The sequence below is a fragment of the Blennius ocellaris genome (assembly GCF_963422515.1).
Source record: "Blennius ocellaris genome assembly, chromosome: 11".
Lineage (NCBI taxonomy): Eukaryota > Metazoa > Chordata > Actinopteri > Blenniiformes > Blenniidae > Blennius > Blennius ocellaris.
Window position 1 is genome coordinate 24,696,611 of NC_137660.1, and position 21,207 is coordinate 24,717,817.

At 42.3% G+C, this 21,207-nt stretch overlaps 1 protein-coding gene across 1 annotated transcript in view; it reads left to right on the top strand.

The window, feature by feature from the left end:
* The first annotated feature begins 590 nt into the window (after positions 1-590).
* cdh13 (cadherin 13, H-cadherin (heart)) overlaps positions 591-21,207 on the top strand; it is a 397,592-nt gene continuing 376,975 nt past the window's right edge. The window contains exon 1 of the mRNA XM_080504779.1: positions 591-894. Coding sequence (XP_080360905.1) covers positions 850-894 — 45 coding nt within the window. The 5' untranslated portion in view covers positions 591-849. The remainder of the gene's footprint in view (positions 895-21,207) is intronic.

Here is a 21,207-nt window from a genome sequence, read left to right on the forward strand (position 1 = left end):
TTGTGATGTTTAAACAGCAATATCATTTAGACACAACTTGTACAAAGTTATACTTTCCCTGTAATATTGAAAAAAACTTGAAATGTATCATTTACTGGAGGATCTTTCTCTCGGGATGCCCTGCAGACACCTTCTGCAAATGTGCGAGCTCATATAAGGGATGCTCTGGCGAGTCTTCCCGAGCGCCCTCTCACTGTGATTGAATAGAAGATAACTGTAACAGTAAATCCTCTTCAAAATGGCACAGATCAGATGGTGGTGGCTTGAGAATAATAAAAAAAAAAAAACCCCGCTTGGATTCCTGTGGTGGTGATGAAACCATTGTGCACCTGCAAAAATCATTCACAACTCCAAGGAATTAACCCTGCGTCAAAAAAAATTAAAAAAAATCCAGACTTGGAACCAAAGTGGGAACGCTGAACCTCCACTTCCACTTCACCAGCCTCCTCACCCCCATCACCACTCCCCTCGCACACCACCCCCCCCCCCCCCTCTCTCTCTCTCTCGCTCTCTCTCTCTCTCTCTGTCCTACTCATAAATCTATTGGTCGTGGTCTCGCCTTCACTATCCAGCGCTTTGCTGATCCGACTGCAGTTGTATTTGGAGGAAGTTGGCAGCTGGAGGCTCACGGAGAAAAAAGGTTTTCCTCTCTCTCTCTCTCTCTCTCTCTCTCTCTCTCTCTCTCTCCCTCCCCGGCGCGGTTGAACAGTGGAATTATGAGCAGAGCTGACCCAGCCTCTATCACCCTGTCTTGAATCCGTTTGTGTTTCATACCCAGAGAAGAAGAAGAAACAAACAAAAAAAAAAAAAGATCACAATTAAAAAAAAAAAAAAAGAATTGCGCCGACCATGGAGATTGGAGCCCGCATCCTCTTGGCTTTCCTCTTCCACCAGGTAAGACACCGGGGATGTGTGTCAGAGTGAGTGTGACAAGAGATTTAATTCCGATCCGATCCGACTCTCTCGCTCTCTCTTTGGACCTCGTCAAGTTTGTCCAGACTCAGTGTGCACCACCAACACCAACACCAACACCACCAACACCAACACCACACACACATACAGAACGCGCAGCCTGGATCAGTCCGCGCCGCCTCGGATCAAGTTTCCGCCGCTGAGTCCGTCCGTCCCTCTGCGCGCACGGCTGCCTCTCATTTATGGCACCGAGTTCGGGGCAGAGGGTGGCGGGTCTGGGAATCTGCAGTGCTCGTTCACTTTAGGAATGCCTTTCAACATTGTTTCTTTTTGTGGAGGTAAAGAGGGCAGAGGGAGGAATATACATTTTTTTTCTTTTTTAAAAGAGCGAGAAATGGGATGGATGGAGGAGAGGAGTGTAGAAGAGCTGATTTGGAATGAGAGGGTGTGCGTGTGTGTGTGTGTGTGTGTGTGTGTGTGTGTGTGTGTGTGTGTGTGTGTGTGTGTGTGTGTGTGTGTGTGTGCGTCCCGATGTCTCTGTGCAAATCACGGCATCGGCTCTTGTCTCCAGTCGCATCTATATTCCGCTCAGCCACCAACTTGAGCGTTTCTTTGGGCTCGTGCGCGTGCGTTCGCGCGCGTGCGTCTGTGTGGGAAGCACACATGAGCGCGGAGGAGAGTGGAGGAGAGGAAGCGAGGAAGAAGGAGGTGTCACAAGGACGGAAAGAAAGCAAGAAAGAGTGAGAGGAGAGTAAAGGGAGGGAGAGGGAAGTAAGTTGGCCACTCCGCTGTGTGATCGGTTGGTATTTTGCTCAGTTTATTGGCCTCCGTAGACGTGGACTCTCTTGAGATATTTAATAAAAGGCTTAATTCCCTCTGTGATGGAGCCACTCGCCCGTTTGATTTGACTTTAATATGGGGAGAGAGTGAGGTAACTAGGAACAGCTGTTTCTGCCAGTCAAGTCTTTGGAGGACTCTTTGAATTAAGGGCAGCACCAAGGCTGTGGACATCTATGCTCTCTCTTAACAGGCGTTTTTGTCTTAAATAACTGTGTGTGTGTGTGTGTGTGTGTGTGTGTGTGTGTGTGTGTGTGTGTGTGTGTGTGTGTGTGTGTGTGTGTGTGTGTGTGTGTGTGTGTGTGTGTGTGTGTGTGTGTGTGTGTGAAGTTCCACCTGCCCTCCCCCTCAGTGGCTCCTCAGACTGGAGGAATCCAGCTGCAGGGATGAATCCAGCTGCAGCGGCGATGCTCTTTCTGCCTTATAGCCTCTGACCGCCTCACACTGACAAGATACCCCCCCCCCAGTGAACATCATCACAATTTACCACTGAAGTATTCACTGTGTATAGTTACAGTAATGACTCCGTCTCTTCGGGTGGCACGCGGCAAAGCTAATTTTAAAACAACCTAGCTGAGACTATTTCTAAACAGAGCAACAATGGGAGAGCCCCGAAGCGTGGCAGGCAAACAGCTCATTTGGGAAAGTCTGTGTTGTCTTGCTGCTTCTCACTCCTCTCATCCTCCCTCTCTCTTCCTCTCTCATCCGCTTGTATTGAGAGGCAGCAGACAGCAGTGCTCATTTGGTATTTCCTTCTTTTTTTTTTTTTGTTTAACCTGTGTGGGTTTCTTTTTTTTTCAGTGCACCTTCCCCACTGTCCATTAGTCAATTTTAATTGGAGAAGCCATTAGGTCCTTTTCACAATGTAGCTCCATCCTCCGATTCAAAGCAGCGATCATGATTCAGGCTAATAGAGCCTGCAAAGAAATTATTGAACTGCTATCTCATTGATTAGCACCTGTCTTCTCCTGTATTACACACATACCCACACATTCTCCATTGACGAGACTGGGGAATTTAAAGAAAAAGCCTTCTAAAATATATTTAGAGCAAAGTGATTTAAAAAAAAAAAATAAAGTTTCATCAAGGTTCACCAGGTACACACCTGCTAACTCACAATGGCAGTTTCTGGAAGGTTAGGCATGATTCTGTGTGTCCTTTGGGCATGTTGCCCTGAGTTACAGGCGGCTGACTGTGCACCGTAGGGGGGGAGGCCATATCTTTTCGCTGTCCCGTCATAATCGGCAGTCTATTCAGAAAAATGGGAATCAACTCTGATTTATTCAAATCACTGACGCAAACAAAGCGTGTTGCTGATCTTCTCATTTCATCTGCTTTTCAGCCTGATCAGAAACGCACACAATTCCCATGCACCCTTGGTACACAAGGTGCGATGCATACTTATTCTCCCTGACTCATCATCGACAAAACACCCTGCAAACCCACCGTCTCCTCTTCCAGAATCACAAGAACCTCCATTCGCACCACATTATGGTGTGTGTGTGGGCTTAAAAGAGGTGCTGTTGTTTCTACATGTTCAGGTAGGGGAGCCAAGTTCCTCTCCACACCTACCTCCCTCTCACCACCTACACTACACAACACACACACTCACACACACACACACGCACTTCTAGCAGGCCCCTCCTTGGTAATAAATCCCTGTTTTCCAAATGGAACGCTAAGCAGCCTCTCCAGGTGGAGCAATGATTCAGAATAAGCACAGCTGGGAGCTGCAGGTGCAAAGATGTTTCTTCCACCCATTCTTCTTCTCTCTTTCCCCACTTTGAGTCATCCTCCCTGTCTTCGCCCTTCTTTGTGTCTCCTTTTTGGTGTTTTTTATTTTATTTTATTTTTTTTATTTTGTCCCTCTTCGTTATGGCTCCTGTCCTCCCAAAACCTGCAAATCCCCTTTGTTTACCAGAATTGACGTGACTCCCCAAACTTAATCCACCATTTATTCTCTCAAAATGCGTCGTCCTCAGTGTCTCTCCTCCCCCTTTGTCCCTCTCTCGCCGTGGGAGGATGACAGTTTGCGCCCACAGTTTAAATTCTGGGCTGGTACATGGGCGTTCCTGCGGGAAGATTTGCTGTCATGGAGGTTTATAGGCATGGTGACCAACGAGCTGCTAAAGTTCCCATTTATGGTGGCGCAGGTACATGGAGAGACAGACAAGGAGGAGGAGGAGGAGGAGGTCACCGTCTCTGAGAGGAAAAACGTTTGACATGTGGCACTGAAAGACAAAAGGGTTGCCATGGCATCTTGTTACTCACAGACAGTACTGACCTTCGCTGTAACACACACACACACACATACACACGTGCACACACACAGACACTTTCAGTCCTGGAGGCAGTTCATTGATCTAGTATTATCAAAAAGAAGGGACATGGCCATTCCTGGTATGTCTGGCAATATATTATTTAGGAGTGCAGCAACAGGTGTGAGATCTGAGTACACAAACACACACTATGGCTGCACACACTGTGTTCATGTCTCTCCCGCTCTCTTTTTTTTTTGCTTATAATAGCCATAAAGTTCTAATGTTTCCACATGCAGATTGAACATTCCTCATCATTCCCTGAACTAGATGTTTGCCACACACTTTCCTCTTCATGGTGTGTGAAGATGAGGCCTTGTCAGGTCCACAACTGGTGACAATCAGTCACCCTTTCAATCACGGGCCACCAACAAATCTCTTGTCCCCCCCCCCCCCCCCCGTCAAGAAGGTTTGTGGGTGCAGAGCATCCTTTCAGACCTGCCATCACTCCCGCAACCAAGCACTGCCTCGATCATGGCCTTGTTCTTTTTTTTTTTAGCAGTGCCTAGTTAAAGAGTGACAGTTTGACAAGCCACAACATCTAATGATGACACTAATGCAGAATGCCAGTCATTAAGACAGGGGTCTTCTTCCACCCCCCCACCCCCCCCCCCCCACCCCACCCCATTTCTACTCTTCACTTCCCTCTTCGTTGTAGCCTCATCTCCTCTCTCTGCAAGCTGTGCTTTTTCATCTCCTACAAGTCTAGCTGCCAAAATAAAGGTTTAGAGTTTAAAGAAATTGTAGAGAAGTTTGCAATTTTAAAAGCCTGCAGAGGCACACAAACACCGAGAATAAAAGAAGCATGAAATGGCTCAAGTAAAAGCAGCCCAATTCCAATCTAGACTGCTGTCTAAATGTACCCGGGTGTTACTGTGGTTCTAACAATCGGCTGGCAAATAGGCTTTCTTGTATGGAGCTTTGCGGTTTCAGTCTCATTCACATCCTCTGTGCTATTTCCTGTGAGAAGCACACAGCCAACGTCCATCTGTGGCGGTAGAGTGCTCTTTGGATGTTTTGTTTTTTTTCCCCTTCTGCTTTTCCGGGAAGGGTGTGCACTTTTTCTGATGTTGCCACCTAAACTTTCGAAGCTTATTCCTTCAGCTGAAAAACATACATGTGATTGCACACTTGACCGGCGCACACAAGGGCAAAAGTTAGAACTGAGATGGACACATACACCTGCGCACTGTTTCTTCGCCAGTAATGGGAGATTCTGTTTTTTTTTTTTCTTCCCCCCTTTGTTCCCCAGTGGCCGTGGTAGAGCAGCACTGTGCTGTAATGGGCTATAAGGTCAAACGCTATCTTAACTCCACTGAGGGAGGCTGTGACCTTTGAGGGAAACACAGTCTTCTTCAATCTTCTTTCCCTTGACATCGCCAATACACTCTCCAGAGGAAGGGAGTGGATGAGAGGAGGATGAAGTGAAGAAGGATGAGGTATAGAGATAGCGAGAGTAGTAATTAAAGTAAATATGTCCCCTTAGCGCTCCATTAGAATCTGGCTGCATTTGATATAAGTGGCCTAATTATGCAAAACGCCAATGGACATTGCGTGGTTTAATCATGAAATGTGCCAAGTGGAAAAAAAAAGAGAAGAAAAAGCCTTCGTCCAAGGAGAGTGGATTAATGGCTTATTTGTGAGTGACGAGACAAACACACACGCGCACACACACACACACACACACACACACACACACACACACACACACACACACACACACACACACACACACACACACACACACACACACACACACACACACACACACACACACACACACACACACACACACAAAAGGCCTCAGTACCCATGTGTGAAGGACACAGCGGTACAATACGATGCTGTCCCTCCAGTTGATCACACTTTCATCTCAGTTGGTGCTGTTCTCGTCAGTTTTGTGGCCATGCAAGCAGATCAACAAGCACGCAGACGAAATAAGGCACTTTCCCCAGCACCTCTGCCCATGCATGCATCCACCACCAGCTCAACAAACACATTACTGATATTCATGAGGTATTCTCCTCCTCTGTTTGTCTGTCTCTTTCCCACTCTTGCACAAAAAAAACCCAAAAAAAAAACAAACCCAGACGTGTCTTCCCCTCTCTTTTTCTGTCACACATAAACACACACTCAGTAGCATGAGACTGTGAGGCAGAGGCAAAGGAGTTTCTTTTTCAGCACGATTGCAATGACTCTTCTCTATTGCCACGGAGTATGTGAAGCCGCCAGCAACACAGTGGGAGTATTCATGTAAAAGGCTGGTACTGCAGGGTCCCATTTCTTCCACAAGAGTAGTTTCACTGACATAGTTGCAGGCGATAATACTCTGTTGCATTAATCTGTCAGTGACTAGCGCTCAGCTGGTGGTGGGACGCACCTTTTTTTTTTTTTTTTTTACATAGTTAAGGTAATGGATGTGTTGCAGACCATTCTTGAATCATGAATAAGAACCACTCAGCTCAGATCACTAAATAGCCAGCTCTTCATCACCGACTGCATTGTTAATTGTAGCCGCAGGGTCAAAATTGTTGATGGAGATTTCTGCCAGCTGTGCTTGATGTATTTTTTATGAGAGTATTGGTGGGTGAGTCGGTCCCCGGTGGTGTTTCTGCCGATAGACAGGCCCTGCCATGCATCACTGGCCACAACGGGTGAGACATTGCGATGAAATAGATACAAATCAAACACGCCGACTTGGTATTCTTTCTGCATATTCTGAGGGAGGAGAATAACCTGAACACAAGTCTGCTCCATGTCTACCCCTGATATTTACTTGTACCTATCAAACTAAATGGAGCAGTGGGGAGGAAGATTCACAATCGTAACTTTTATCCACAGTGCTGCAATAAGTACCATGGGGTGGGAATACATCATTAGATTTTAAGCTGATCCAGTCCCCTTTAGGCTTTAGTCAAAAATTTAGATGAACACCTAAGAGAACACTTGTCTGTCTTTAGAAGTCTTATTTTCAGTAAGATTTTGAGAAGTGGGATTACAGTTTAATGGGGTCTAAAAAAAAATCTCTGAGGGTCTATCTGAATACTCAACTGCGTGTATTTGATTCATGGCCTGCTGTATGCTTACCTTGCACTGTTCGCTATGGATGAGTCTACTTCTGGCACAGAGATGTAGAGTGTTCCCTTGTTCAATATGGGCAGGTTAGAAAACGCGCCTCGGCTTGGTTAACCTTTGATGTTCTTTAAAAAACATTTTTAAAGCTTGGTTGTGCTCAGATTGTTGGAGCAGGTTTCCATGGCGAAACCGCAATCGAGAAAGACCCTGCACACCAAGTTCTGCGTGTTTGCGAACAGATACCGGTACATTGTGTGGATGCTCAGCGACCATTATTGTCTGAGTATAGTTGTGTGGCTGAGAGGGCAATATTGTAAAGCACTTTGTCGAGTGCTATGGTAAAAAGCACTACATGTAAGTGCCGTTCATTTACAGTAAGCAGCGAGTCATACAGTGAGCCATACAATCACCTGCTATTCCTCCTAAAGTAGTTATTGGAGCTTGTGCATTGAACATTCAGTCGTGAGTTTGAGTGCCATGCTGTTTATAAATATGTATAGATTAAAAAAAAATAAAAAATCTATATAAAATGTTGGTGTGCAAGAGAAAAAAAACTGATGATTGCAGGGGTTGCTAACTGAATAGAAAATTAGATGGTGGCAAAGAATTGCATCATGCTAATTAATCATGAATGTTGTTTGAGGTGTGTTCTTTACACACACACAGACACGCACACACACATCACTTCAGGCATCTTTACATCGAATTACATTAATTTTCTACAAAGCTTAACTAATAACCTGCCCATCCAAAGCAGTAACCCAAACACTAGTCTCACATTAACGTATGGCTGCCATCACTTAAACATATTTTAATGTAAGATGAGTTTTGACATAAACATGCAGTGACAGTGTTTCTCTGATTCCCAACATCTCCTTTTTGTTTTTCTTCCAGTGACTGTTGCGTCTTTTCACGATTATATTTTTATGATGACACTTGTTTTGAATGCGTCATTTACTGCTCGATTTGGAAATGATCTCAAGGTTACTTTAGAAACAATCCATCCAAAGACAAACACACCTGTGGCTGTACTGCGAATATCAAGGCAGGCTCGAACGTTACACGCGGTCTCAAATCTGGATAATCACACACGATACATCATCACCTTGACTTTCTTAACACTCTGCTGGAAACTGATTCTCTGATGTGCCACTTTACTTTCGAAGCATGTGATGTGATTGTTTGAAGGCATCAGCCCTACTTTTTCCTGATTTCCTAACATGACTCTAGGGTTTTCCCCCCTCACTCAGTGTTTAGTACAAGTCTTTGAAGTAATCAAATCCTCTTCTGGTGTAAAATGGAACTGATAGCTGAGAAGGTCTTCTTGACTTTTACCAGCTCACTTACTTTATCCTTCTTCTTTTTTGTCTTCACTGCTCCACAGTATTTCCTTACCTAATTTTCTTCTCATCAGCCTCACTTCCCTTTCATCTCCTTCCCTGTTCATATTCTTCTCTTTATACAGAGTGTAGGGTAGATGAGGCAGCACGACACTTTCTGAATGTAATTCTGTTCTGCGCTGTTCCCCCATGCTCTACTCTCCCCATTTTACTGTACTGAGGGACATCCAGAGGAAGGTGGGGTTCTTGGCTGCCCCTGTACATGCAGTACCACCCCTGCTGCCTAGATGGCGACAAAATGCCAGATATCATTTGGAGGGTTGTCGGTGATAATTGCCACTCATATCCACTCTGTTTTGAATCTCTGTGTGTGTGTGTGTGTGTGTGTGTGTGTGTGTGTGTGTGTGTGTGTGTGTGTGTGTGTGTGTGTGTGTGTGTGTGTGTGTGTGTGTGTGTGTGTGTGTGTGTGTGTGTGTGTGTGTTGGCATGTAAGTGTGTACATGAGATTTTGCTTGTGCAAGCATGCCAGTATGGTTTTTGATTGGAGTGTTTTTGTAAAGGTGCTTTGTAACGTTAGAGTGGCCATTTAAACTCCTGAACTGGACTGTCAAGAAATAGACAGGGATTGGAGGACTTATTTGAAGTGAGCAGACAAAGCATTATATTGGAGCCTACGCAGGCAGGTCGCTTCAAGGCAATTAGAATAGCTCTTCCCACTTATTGCTTTTGATGTCAGCATGTGGGGGGGATGAGCGAGCCAACTTTTGCCCACCACGGACAGAGGGGGCTGCCACTTCAGTGGAATTCCTTTAGACACAATTAATGCCGCTTTCCATTCAGAGGGTTATCCCGTATTAATGCTAGCAGGTCTAATGCTTTGAGCTTACAAATGAATTATAGGACAGGGCAAAAGAATTAAATGGAATAAAAAGTCAGGGGTGAAATGCGACTGGACTATAATGACCTGGGCCTTGGCAGCTTTATGTTTTGCTTTAGCTGTATTTGGGTGAGGTTTGAAGTCTCTTTGAGTAGTGTCCTTCTGATTCTCACTTTGATGTTAAACTTATGCAATATTTATGGGTGGAAACAATGTGGAGCTGGAATAATTGACACCCTCAATGCATTTCCTTTATACACAGTGCTTTCTCCTTTTCAAAGCATTGTCTTCTTGAAAGCTACGTTTCCTTGTTGCTTGGATCCTGGAGACAAAAGGCCTACTTGAACAGCATCTTAGTCATTAAAAGGCCATTGGTGGTTTCTTGAGGAAAATTGAATATTGTTGGAGCTTGAAAGACAAATGTGAAGGTTTTTGAGTCAAGAATTCTCTTTCATTGCTCTGTTCTTTCGCTTTTTTTAATCTTTCATTAATCGTAGTGACATAAGCAGCACTGCAGCTACAAGTACTGTAGCTTACATGTTTAAGTTAAGCTGGGTGAACACTACACAAGATACAGTTCTGTGCCAATTTCTGAACCACACAAGTATTTTCAAGGTGAGACTGAATTTCTGGTTTATTGTTTGCCATGCAGTCGAGTGCAGAGAGCAAGGAACAATCAACTGCTCAACTCCATCATACTGTATTCTTGCCCAAGTAAAGAAGAGTTTGAAGTTGAATCCTTAATGCTTGAATTATTTGAGCTATGGCCCTGCACACTGTGGTGAAGTCAGAAGAAAATCAAGCCCCCGTTTACGCAACGTTTACAAGTAAAAAGGTAGTTCTTGCATTTTTGTTTTGGAAAAGCTTTGTGTTTATACAGCAACATTTTGAAGATGATGTCTGTTTACATGGAATTGCCAGAAACACTGAGAACGATATAGTTTTCCTGTGTCACCACTCGTAGGTGCTGTAAACCATCGTAAGCTGGGATTGGCTCACCCCAAACTGGATAAAGCTGCATGGAAAATGGATGAATGGGTGTCTGAGTGCATACAATTTCAAATATGTTGGTATAATACATTCCTACATTGTTGGCAATGCAAAGCCTTTTCTCAAATTTGTCAAAAGTCATCTCTCAAAATTTAAATTGTGCTTATTGTTAGTGATGGAATTGTAATCAGACAAGTGGAAGGCACTAGTTCAACCAACAAGAGATTTGCTAATTGTGACCAATAAGGGCCAAATATGTGTAGTTTTGGTTACCCAATGAACGATGTTGTTTAAATGCACACAAGTCATCTCTTGTATTTAATCAGGAAAGGAACCTCTGTTTCCAATATTCATATATCAAAACTTAATCCAGCCCTGTTCCTCTGACTTACGCCAAAGAGACCGCGTAGCCTTGAGGTTAGAGAAGCCAGAGTTGAGTTTGGAGATTGACAGGGTTGAATCGCAGCACCAACAGGTCACCACTGTGGGTGCCTTAGCAAGACCCTTGATCTCTTGCAACTCTCTAGAACGCTGCTTAGTAGCAGCTCAATGATCTCTGTTTGTGAACTTCCGTATGAATTAACTATGAATCACATGTTCTGTGTTAGTTAAGATATTTCTTCACTTAAGTTTCAGCTGCCAAACAGATCTGCCTCCTCCTGAACTGGAGTCTCAGTGGCTATAAATCTTGACATTTATTCAATGAGGTTCTTTCCCTCTAAAAGTGTAGATTGCCCTGTATCCGACACGTTCTGCAAGTAATTCAGGACCTTTCTTTATTTCATGCACTCATGGCACTGGGATATTTCTCAACCATTCCCTGTGGACCAGAGTACTCATACCAGCCTGATGGGCATTTGCCAAATATCTTTATCAAAGCTATTTTATCCAGTGTGTGTATTACATGTTTTGAAATGTTTTTTTAGTTGTACTTGTTTACCTCATTTCTCCATTGATGAAACACATTTTTGCTGTTTTCATTGGTGGTTCGCAAACAACTTTTGCGAGCATCACTACAACACCCACTGGTTTACTCACCAATAACGCCCATCTTAAATTCCTTGTGGTGTGAAGCCTGTTTCTTTGCTGTAAGCATAGTTAATTCTGGTCAATACTCAATGTCTCCAACTATTTCTGCCTCTACAGACTCGCTGATACAGGACAGGAGCTACCTAGATATGTTTTGCTATGCGTGACCCGCGCAGGAATTTGTCCTGCAGACGTGAAGTAATTAAAACAAAGAGTTGGGACACGTAGCAATCCATCCACATATATGCATGCCTGGCAATTTGCAAGTACACTTAAGGGCTTTTGGTGAAGTTGGTAATGCTGTGATCCTCCTGGGAAGGCTGAGCCAGCAGTAATGACAGTAAAGATGAGACTCTAGATGAACCCTTGCAAGGTGAATGCAGAGATTTTCTATCGAGATGCAGCGTCCACCCCCTCAAACATATGCTGTGGCTAATTCAGATAGTTTAAAAAAAAAAAAAACCATTGTCGTCATTAGAGACAAGGCCACAAGAGAGAAAAAGAAGATGCTGAGTCTTTCCTTGACATCAGTGTCATTATGGAGATGCCATCCTCCCCTCTCATTATTTCAGCCTCACCTTGGTTATCAACTATATGGGGGGAGATTGGGCTGGGCTTCAGGCTTCCTGCTACAGAGATTGTGCGAGAAGCAAGCTGACTGGATTTGATTTTCATTAGGATTGCATGTCTTCACTGTCACATCCTCTCCCCCACCTTGCACGCTTTACTGGACACAATTTTCCGCTGCGGTGGTCCCCATACTGACGGCTTGGTTTTTCACGCCGCAGTAGAGTCACACCGGGTGGCCGGTTATCAGTGCATTTACCATTACAGCCCCCCCTGTGGTTGACCTGCTCAAAGAGGGCTTCTCCCCCTTTCCCAGAGTCCCGCTGGAGGACACGCTCTGCTGCTACCCCGGGACAAGCCACATACGGAATTACAAGAACTGTAGCAGGCTGTCACAAGTTGAGCGGTGTCTTCCACAGACCTGGGATGTGCAGGTCACACAATTAGCCCACGCACACACACATTGACTTTGGAAAGACAATTGAAGGCTGACACAGCACAGACAAGCTGAAGTTACTGCACCGCGGAACCAAGTAACTGGAAGATCAATTGGAGATAATTATTTCTAATGGAGCCAGAAGAGGAGGGTGCATGTCCTTTTTAGCGAGTTAGAGTGTGTGTACACATGACACCCAGAGTATTTGGTGAAGAGGTTTGTTTTTTTCTGTCTTTTTGGTCGTTTAATTAACCACGAATGACTGAACTGGCCACTTCTGCTGTTGAGCACTTTTACATTATCAGGTTCCAAAGTGGCCCCTTGGAATCTTAAGAGCTCAGAGACTAAATTGCATGTTTTGCAAACAATATGCAAAATACTTTGATTGCGGAACATTTCTCATCTCAGTTTTCAAAAACAGATTTTTTTTTTTTTTTACTTTTCTATCTTGTCTTAGTGACTGCAGTATTTGATAAATGCATAAAGTGTCTGGGTTGGACTTGCAAATCAAAAATATATCAACTGGAAAGATCTACAATTCATGAATGATTGTTATAAAATTTAGGGGGGGCGTGAGCGGGATAGACAGTGGATGGTATTTGGATTTTTAGTTGGTGCTGTGCTTCGCTTTCTGTGGCGGCGTCTCCAGAGATTCACACTGTCTCAAAGTATATTTGGGTATTCGGGACAAGAACATTCACTACAGGTGCTGTGTGTTCCCACCGACAGAGCACATGGGCTTAAATTAACACGGCCCCATCGTGTGATCCCATTCGTCTGCCTTTATATAGTCTGGCTCATCTGATGAAACCCAGGCTTGCAGATACTGTGAAACACACATCACCATGTTCTTTCGTCAGAAACATCACCTTCATTGCATACAAGCTGTTTTCGACATTTCTCGTGAAATTGTTTTGATGGCTCCTGATAAAGCGGCATTCAAGCTTGAACAACAGTCCCTGCATAATTGGATGAAACAAAACACTTCAGTGGAGGAAGAGTGGGCACAGTGCATTGTTCAGAGCAGTGTGTACAAATAGACACCATATTATATCGCATGGGAAGACCTAAAATGTTAGACATTGATGTGATGAATGGCAATTCAGATATTTTAGAGGAAAATTTGATATTTTGTGAATTATTTTTTGTTCTCTCTCTCTCTTGCAGGTCTGCTGGTTTAATCGTTACTATACAATCCACCAAAGCCCCTGAACCAATGATCTTCCCACTGTGAAGAGTGTGAACCACTACTGCATTTATGTGCTTCCTTTGTTTGTGCTGAAATAGGATAATGATCACATGTCGGCAGTTACAGTCTCATCCCTGTTAACACACTTCCACAATGCAAATACGAAGTAGATTTCACCAGTTGTCAAAATGTTTCTGTTTAAACATTGTGGAAAGTGTCAGAAGGCGTCGTGATCTAAACACACATCAGGTGATTGTCAGTTTAAAGGTGCATAGACAAAGACAAAGGCAAAAGAATCAGTGCTTGTTAAGATGTGACTACTTGTTATTTCAGTGCAGCTCAAAGTGGCAATGATCAACTCATTTAGCTCTGATCGAACTTGGCAACTTCGGTCCTGCTTACACAACTTTTCAAGTGATAAGGCATAGTTTTTGCGTTTTCGTTTGAGAAAATGTTTCTGTTTACACAACGACGTTTTGAAAGTGATGACTGTTTAGACAGCAATGGTATTGACATTTATGTTGGGCCACTAGTTGATGCTGTAGGTTTTGTTTTCTTCTTTCTTTTAATGAAACCACCCACACAAGCATGCAGGGAACAATGTGCTGTTAACAATAGCAAGTACATGGACATTGGTATGGACAGATGGTAAACGATGATTGATAATATAGCTCGTGTGAACAGACACCCCAAATGCAACAAAAGTTCTGTTTTCAGTATAAACAAGGCCTTTCGCTGGACTACCCATATGCTATTGCAGATATAGGTGAGGGCACACCAGCAACTAAATCAGCCACATGTTTATATCATTTTTGCAGAAGCTTTCACGGTGCTCCATTTTTTTTTTTGCAATTTTCAGAAAGCATACAACTTTTCACTCAGCCAGCAGCCAATCATAGGAGATGAGGACTTTAACCAATCATATGTTGGGATGTATTGATGACCGGATACATCCACTTCCTGCCAAAACCAAAAACTGCTTGCAAAGGTAAAGGTCTTGTGAGCAGGATGCAGTGACAGCAGCTGTGTGTGTGAGCGGAGCAGGATTTTTTCTCCCCCACGGGCCACGTTAGTTCTCGTGTGAGCAGAGATATTCTGCTACGTATCTGCTGTGTAAGCTCTCGTAAAAATAATATGCACATGCATTACGGCTCCCTGATATCCGTGTGTGGGCGTCTGTGCTGCCAGATTTTGGCACCAATAGGTTGAAAGGATGGAATCTTCCTGAACATCCAGAGTTAGTAATTCACTCAAACTTTCTTGAGATTGTTCCCACTTCTCACTGTGAGGCGACAGTGCTCGCCACTACTCCACTGTGCCACCCTTAGTCACTTCAGGCATTTTATTCACTTAGTAGGAACAGCCACGACGCAACGCAAACCAAATATTGTCCTTCCACTTCGTTCACAGAGACAGCAGAGTCAGTCATGTGTTTCCTGAAAGCACGTTTTCACCGCTAATACAAACTTTTATTATCAACGTTCACAATCCAAAACACTTTGCAAAACAAATGCAGATGTCAAGTATTTGACTCCGCTGCAGGTGTTCCTTGATAACCATCTACATCAAAAGCACTGAGAATTCATTCTCTCTGCCAGTCTGAATGTGAAGAGGCTCGAGCACTTAACTTTGCAGTGGGTGGGTGAAAGCTGCTTCAGCTGTAATATGCTCAAGTTGCAAAGTAACATTACTTAAGCAAGAAGGGAGAACGATTGTGTAGGAGAGCAGGGTTTCAAACGCTGCAGTGAAACAGCATGTATAATATAAGCTGTGGCTTCTGTTCATGTCGGTGCATTTTAGAACATTTTGGTACATTTAGAAGCTCATGAATTTAAATTTGTTTTGGTTTTTTGGTTTGTTTATGTTTTTGCTGCGGACAATGTACACACAGTGGTGTAGTGGTTAGCGGGCTCGCCAAATAGAGAGAACATCGGGTCAAAGCAGACTTGAGGGCCGCTCCGGGTGGAATATGTATGCTTGTGCATGGGATTTTTTTTCTTGTTGTTGTTGATTGCCTGGATATGAGTGAGTGAGTGTGTGTGTGTGTGTGTGTGTGTGTGTGTGTGTGTGTGTGTGTGTGTGTGTGTGTGTGTGTGTGTGTGTGTGTGTGTGTGTGTGTGTGTGTGTGTGTGTGTGTGTGTGTGAGTTTGGACTAGTGACCCTCCAGGGACCCTCCCTGACTTTGCCAGTATAGCTGGGATCAGCTTCATCCCCTCCTTGACCCTATATTGGATCAAGCTACATAAAAGATGGATAAATGACAGTTGTTAAATTGTGCTTGTAAAGACGACAAGAAAAATAACTTTACAGCATTTGTTTTTCTTGTATTTCCCTCCCCTCTGTTTCACTATTTAGAAATAATTGGACATATGAATCAGAATCTGTGAAGCGGTCCATTGGAAATGGTAATTTCCATCAAAGCATCCCTGTGAAGTAGTGTATTTATAATTAATAGTTGATTTCTTTCTCCCACATTTATTCAACGAGAGTATTTCAAATTGAGATTTCGTCAATTATTTTTTAACAAGTGTTCTAAGCTTCTACTTGTAACCACTTTTTATTCATAGCTTTTTTTTTTTTTTTTTTACAGAATTGCAGATTTTAAGATTTTACCTGCTTACATTTTTTAAAAAGTTGATCACATATTCACTATTTTGATAATAAAAACCAAAAAAAAAAATAATTCAGGACCGGAAATAGTAACAGAGGGAGTATTTTGCAGTAGCTGGAGTATTTCGCAGCACAGTCAATTAATTTATTGAAGCAAAATACAGTGAATATCACACCACAATAAAGCCCTTCATACATGTCATCATGCACCCTTTTTTTATTGCTTGTGTGAAGCAGGTTATCCAAAGGTTTCATTTATAGATCTGACATTCAAAAGGTGAAAAAAACAGAAAAATGTATCAACAATGATGAGAAAATATGTATTATTAGATTGTGGAAGAAACCTGCAAAGTTTGAGGAAGCTACAGACTTAGGTGGTGTGAATCAGCATCAACGAATACATTTACTTTTTTTTTTTAATTAATGCCTGTCAATTAATACAGTGCAATACAGTGGTTTATGTGTTTGGAGTGTTTACAATCTCATCATGTTGTTAGAAATTCATGCGGCAGGAAATGTCAGCATACGAGATGAGAATTTCTTTTTGTTTCCAAGTTGGGAAGTGTTGATGTGCCAACAATAAGCAGTTCATCTTCCCACATACGTAAAATGTGTGAACGTGTCAGAAAAAGTCAACAAATAACAAATTTTGCCCCCATAAGCTGGAACATGGATGGAGGTGTTTATTATTTCTGCTATTATTTGTAAATATTCTTGTTTTTTATGGGTTAACAAACAAATCCTGGTCTGACGAAGTCTGACAACTCAAGTAAGCTGGGCTTATGGAAAAATACTAATATTTTCTCAAGTAGATGCACAAACTTGTCACTTTTCCAGTTCAGGTGTATTTTGTTCCAATTGGAATTTGGAATATTCCCACTTCCCAGTTAGTCCTGAATGAGCCGTGAGTTGAACTGCTGTACTTTGTAATGGTTGGTTCTTGGAAGACACTGTCTCCTCAGCAGAGAGCAAGTCCACTATTTAAACATGCAGGGCAGCATCTCCCTATAGGAGCAGAGTCTTTTTCATCTGCAGTGACTCCTCTAAGAGCTGCTATGCAGCTTTTAAAAATATAAATCTTTGTCCACCTGCCTGTGTCTCTTCTTGTAATCCACTGTGACTTGGGCTTTGACATTGATACAGAGGCTTTAATGCAAATATTTGAGCCTTTAAGACTCGTGAACATTGTTAATTGAACACACTGAAATATTACATTTGGGATTTATGTGTCATTCTGGATGTGCATTTGTTAGAGTGTGTCCATCTGGATCCATCATCATATTTAATTGCCCCCACAGAGCCCTAATAGGATTTACAGGATTTTGTAACTTATACATTTGGGTCACAGACATGCACAGATATTTTTTCCCCCTCATTTGTTCTAATTCCACTCTCGTCAACGTTAGAACACGTACGCACTTCACATATGCAGTCGCTCGCCTGGTCTGTCTGTGATGCACACACACACACACATGCTCACCTCTGTTAGAAAGTGCTAATGAGTGTCTCAGGATGAATACTGTCCTTCTGTGACGCGCGCCTGCTCCATTCTGGGAACTGACAGCTGGTGGAAACTTGCATTTCAGCTGCACAGCTCCAGATAATAACTCAAGCGCTTTTATATACTTTTTTTTACTATATTGTATCGGTCAATCTCCACTTTTTAAATACCCCATGGCTCATATTTGGAGAAAGGATTTTATAAATCTTGTTTTTATGAAGACGTGGGATTTATTTTCCAATATAGGCATAATTAAACGCATGAAATTAAACAGCTGTTGTTTTAAATACCGGTAACAGAACAAAATCATGAATATGCTATGTGCTTCCCAGTGCCAGTTTTCAGATGTTTTCTGCTTTTATGATGCTAAATATAGTCTACACCATTGGCGTCAAACACATTCTACTTCAGGGACCCAATTACATCTTGAATGGGCCAGACCGGTAAAATAGTGCCATAATAACCTTTACATGTGGATTTTTAAGATTTTCTTTGTTGTGGCACAGATTAGACATGATTTAAAGGTCTATATTTTCTTAAAAAACAAATAACTACTATAGAAAAGGTCTGCAATCTCAACAGAACATCTTGTGTGTTCAAATATGGCCCCTGAGCGCTGCTCTGTGTGGCTGCTACCGATGGGTCAGTTTGGAAAGAAATTTGCCCTCTGGGGATTAATACAGTGCTATCAAATAAACATAAAGAAATGATTGACTGTTAGGGAGCACTGAACAATTGTTGTCTATACAAGAAGTTTCTAACCTAATCTGAAATTGAGTCACATACATCAAGAGCAGTTTAGAAGCTACCAAATGGAAGAAAACAAACAAAACACAACATATTCTTTCTTTCATATTCCATTATCCATTAATGTAAAGAAAATCCTTCCTAATATGGTCACATGGTGTGTGGTCACATGGTGTGTGGTCACATGGTGCGGTCACATGATGCGGTCACATGATGCCAGCCAAGCTGCACACCATTTAAACAGGTGATTTCAAGCTGCTTCAGGTTGGTTGAGAAAGACCATTAACAGATGTCCATAGAGGTAAGAGAAAAACATGACTTTGTTGTGTGGACACATTGAAATACCTTTGGCCACATCCAGACACGAGGCGCAGTGCAGGTGGTGAACTGTGTGTGAATGTAAGTGAATGAGCATAGTGGGCATGTGCACTAGTTTTCTCTCCTCTTAGTAAAGCTCCATTAAATGTTGAACACTGCAGCAGTCAAATAAATATAATGACATCTTGAATATACTTATTCATTGCTATTTAGTGTTTTGCTACAGGGGGGGACTTTGATTTCATGAAACATGTCAATAACCTCCGTGTTTTCATCAAGTTTGGTGACTTTGTGTAGTTTAGTTCCCTCATTGTTTTAGGAGCCTTTGGATTTGTGCAAATAGAAGTTAACAATTTGGATGACTTTAGCTATTTCCACCTGCTCCTTACCCTGTAGTTACAGAATCAGCCAATCAGAGACCTGATCTGTACTTCTTTCCTGCAAGACTGTCCTGGTTAAGCCTTACTTGGTCTCCACTTCACTCACATGTATGACCTCTGAGTTGGCAGTAGGTGTAAAATATTTGAAAGTTGAATCTTCTCCTGGGTGAAGAGGTGAAATTGTCATATTGCCCCAACAACCTGCAAATACCGACTTTAAGTTGGCAGCAATTAAGGATGATTTGATAGCTTCCTTACTGCCAGACACTAAAAAAATAAATAAAAAGTGTTCAGATAAACAGCTGACAGTGAAAACAAGAAATCAACTGGACAGGAGGAAATTATAATGCGCAAGTGGGAGGAAAATGTTCATCTGGCGGTACACAACAAGCATTATCACATTGAAAATGTTAAACTAAGCAGCGTTCTTTTTACCCTTCGCCAGTTTAATGTCTATGATGGTGTATTATATCAGCCACATAAAGTGTCCCTGCAGAAAGTCCCAATGTCTCTAATCAGGAATCCGCTGTTAACCTGCGGGCTGAATCTTTACAGCGCTCTACCGAATAAAAATATCTACATTAGGATTCGACTCACCAGTATGTCCTGACAACCCAGAATAGGGTAAAGAAAATCCAATTCAGCATAACCTTCATTGTCATAAAGACACAGAACTTCTTCCTCAGATACTGCTGTTCTCTACCTAAATTAAAATACTGTACATTTCAGTAGAAACACATTATGTTTCGAAGCCCGTGAGTCAATTTCCATCCAACTTTTTGATATATTCTTTTACATGTATAGGCAATGGAAACCACATTTAAATAATTAAAAAAATAATTGGCATGCATGTTCATGTCATTAAATCAATAAATTAACTGCCCTAATTATTGCAGTGTTGCCAAATAAAAGGCCTGTGAACAGAAGCTGGCCTTCAAGAACTACCAAGTGAAAAAAATTGAAAGAAAACATAGATTTTTGGACTTTGGATTGTGGTTTTTTTGGGACATTTCACAGTATTTTGGACCAGAAGGTATCATTAAAATTGACTTTTTAATGAGATTGTAGTCATTTTAAGACGTAACTGATGTAACATTTTAAGATATATGTTCATCATAGATGCACCACAACAAAGAAAAGTTTAAATTTAAAGGGCACTATTTTCCCGGTTGCATCCACTCAAGAGATTGGGATGCATGTAGCTTCTGAACTAAAATGTCTTTGACTCCTGCATTTAGAGCAACCATCTCACTATTGGTGTTTAACACTGAGACATACAGGGATGTTGCAGCCTAATTCTGTGCATGTTCAAATGAAATATGCAGCATCATAGTTTGTTCAACATGTTAAGAATGCCTTTTAGTCAATGTGAGTCAATGTCACAATTTATTGTCTTTAATTGGGATGTCAAACGGTTATTATTCCACATTATTCAAAACTGTCACTCATGCCATGTCGATATCAAAGTGATGGAACTGAAAATATGACGGCCCAGAGGCTGTAGATGTCGTTTAAATGTGGCAGATACAAAGTAACTTATGATCTTCAAATTTTGGGGTTTATCGTAAGCAAAAAGTTTGCATTTATTTGTATTTCTGGATAACCATTTGAGAAAGAATCTAATTTTAAGACCGTTTTCTTTTGATTTGTGTATTTTCAACATTTGTAACTTTGCCACAGACGTTGACTCACACCGACTTCAACCTCTGACTGATCCCCCTCCAGTCTTTCCTTTTTATCCCCCCCCCACCCCCGTCTGTCTCCGACAGCTGTTCTTTTTGCTCCACTCATCTTTGTCTTATTTCCTCTTTCATTCTTGTTTTTTTTTTTTCTCTCCGTTTTTTTTGAGCCTCTCACCCCATCTGTGCAACAGACGTAAGGAACGACAGCTCTCGACATTCAGCTCTCGAGTCTGTCCAGTGGCTTCTAGTCTGACTGCGGGTTGTAGATGCAGAGTGGTAAAGAGGACGAGGCTGAGGGAGACTGGGAGTCTTCGTGGAGGTAATGATGGTGGAATGGGAGATCATGTGAGGCAGGTGGAGAATACTCAAGAAGGGAACTTGTGCTTCGGAGAAAGAGAA